General features: G+C 26.9%; 1 protein-coding gene across 1 annotated transcript; it reads left to right on the forward strand.

Moving 5' to 3' along the window:
* The first annotated feature begins 42 nt into the window (after nucleotides 1–42).
* LOC107478492 (uncharacterized) lies at nucleotides 43–872 on the forward strand. The gene is made up of 2 exons (XM_016098628.1): nucleotides 43–263; nucleotides 524–872. The coding sequence occupies exons 1-2, from the start codon at nucleotides 43–45 to the stop codon at nucleotides 870–872; spliced, it is 570 nt and encodes a 189-aa protein (XP_015954114.1).
* The last annotated feature ends 1,496 nt before the right edge of the window (nucleotides 873–2,368 follow it).

Genomic DNA, 2,368 nt, shown 5'->3' on the forward strand with positions numbered 1-2,368 from the left:
CATCTGTGATCATTTTGTAAGGTTCTGAAACTGCATACGAATATGAGGCTTCTAATGTCTTTTTCGGATCAAGATGAAGGTGAAATGAAGATATTTGCTAATTGGATACTTGATGTTGGAAATGGAAATATTGGCTCTGTTGTTGGTGATGAATCAGAAGTTGAAATTCCAGATGATCTATTGATTACAACTACTGATGATCCTCTCTCTCATTTGGTAGACTTTGCATATCCAAATTTGTTGCAAAACATGTCAGATTACAGGTAAACGATTTTGTCTTGACAATCTTTCCAGGGATGGAAAAGGAGTATTTGAGCTCTGATACAACATGTCAAGCTGATGAGAATGAAGATGTAAAACAAGAGTGGTTCACACCAGAGTTTCTAAATGACATCAAATATTTGTGACTACTCAATCACAAGTTGACTTTGAAGTCAGGAGTCGCTGTAATGCTACTGCAAAACATAGACCAGACTTCAGGTTTATGCAACGGGACAAGATTAATAGTTAACAAACTTGGCAGCAACGTAATTGGAGCGACGGTAGTGACCGGTAGAAATATTGGAGATAAAGTGTACATTCTAAAAATGAACTTGATCCCTTCAGATTCAGGATTGCCATTTAAGTTCCAACGGAGACAATTTTCATTAACAGTATGCTTTGCAATGACCATTAACATGAGTCAGGGTCAATCATTATCACATGTACGACTTTATTTGCCAAAATCAGTGTTAACACATGGACAACTTTATGTTGCTTTGTCAAGAGTTAAGAGTCGCAGTGGCCTCAGCGTTTTAATTCTAAACGAAGACGGCAATCCAAAGTCATCAACAACAAATATCGTGTTCAAAAAGGTTTTTAATAATATTTAGGTAAGAATAATATTATTTTCATTTTAATAGCATGTTATGATTTTACACTTTTGTACAAATCTTTACTATAGATATAACTAATTTATCTATAACTCTTTTTTCAAACTTGAAATGAAATGTGTAACAAGGAGCACAACATCCAATGATTTTCTAATGAAGTTAGTAAGATACTAGGTTATCGATAAATTTTTATTATCTTTTTGATATAAAATTTAGGGTAAAATTAACATGCTATTATTACAGTTATATATGTTCTTATTTTTTTTATCTCCCTCCTTATGGTTCAAGAATATTATAAACTTCGAACTCTTCTATTCATAACCCGTGCGATGCACGGGTTTAACACTAGTTAAAAACATTTCAGATGTAATTATAAGTTTTGTAAATCGATCTAACAAATTAATTAGGTAAATAACTTTTTCATTCTTTCCAATTATAAATTCAGTTTTGAATTTTATTTTTGGTGGTACACGATATATCCTTCAACGTGATAGGCTAATAATTAATCGATTACAAATTAGAATTCTATTTAAATATTTATCGTTAGTCAATAAATTATTGTATACGTAGCGCAGGATTCGAATCTTAATACTTATTTAAACGGATTAGTGAATTAACTACTAAATTAATTCAAGTTAATTTAATTTTGAATTTTATTTATTATTAGAATTATTTTGGACAAAGTCTAAATGATACGGGTTTAAGAAAGTATTTTTATCATTGTAGAAATAAGGAATAGGATGATAATCTTATATTTAAAATCTGATTATTAGAACAATGCCAATTTTAGAAATTAAGGAGATCAAAAATTTATTTCAAGAGCAATAATGTTGACTTCGCAGTACTCATACATAAAAAATACGTCGATTATTAACTAAGAAGGATTAGAGAAGACACCGTCTAATAAGCTAAGTAAGTCCAAGAGTCATTGAATTCAAATTTATTTATTTATATTTAAATTTGATTTATTATTAGAGTTTATAAAAAATATTTGATTTAGTTTTGATTTATTTAGTAGTGTCTATAAAAATTTAAAATTTAAATTAAATCTGATCTAATCTATTAAAATCAAATCTGGTTTTAATTTGTTATTATATCTTTAGGTGTTTAAAATTTAAATCAAATTTAATTTAATCTTAAGAGTTTAATATTTAAATTATATCTAATCTAATCTAATAAGATCAAATCTAATTTAAATTAGTTAGGATTAATTTTAGAATCATATTTTTAGTTTAATTCCATATTTTATTATTTTATTATAGAAAAATTTGAGCCACTTTTAATAAGTTGATCAATTAAAAGTCTATTTAAATAAAGTTGTAAGATATTTTATAAAATTTTTCATGAATAAATTTTTTAGTTGTTTTATGCATTTTTATATATATTCAAGGGAGATGAGTGATTTATTTTACTTTTTATATGGATAAAATTGAAAGATTTAGCCTAAGATAACTTTTAGTATTAATTTTTTCAGTTTTATGTCTTTAATTTAGGTT

Source organism: Arachis duranensis, chromosome 3, assembly GCF_000817695.3.
Source record: "Arachis duranensis cultivar V14167 chromosome 3, aradu.V14167.gnm2.J7QH, whole genome shotgun sequence".
In the NCBI taxonomy this organism is placed as follows: Eukaryota; Viridiplantae; Streptophyta; class Magnoliopsida; order Fabales; family Fabaceae; genus Arachis; species Arachis duranensis.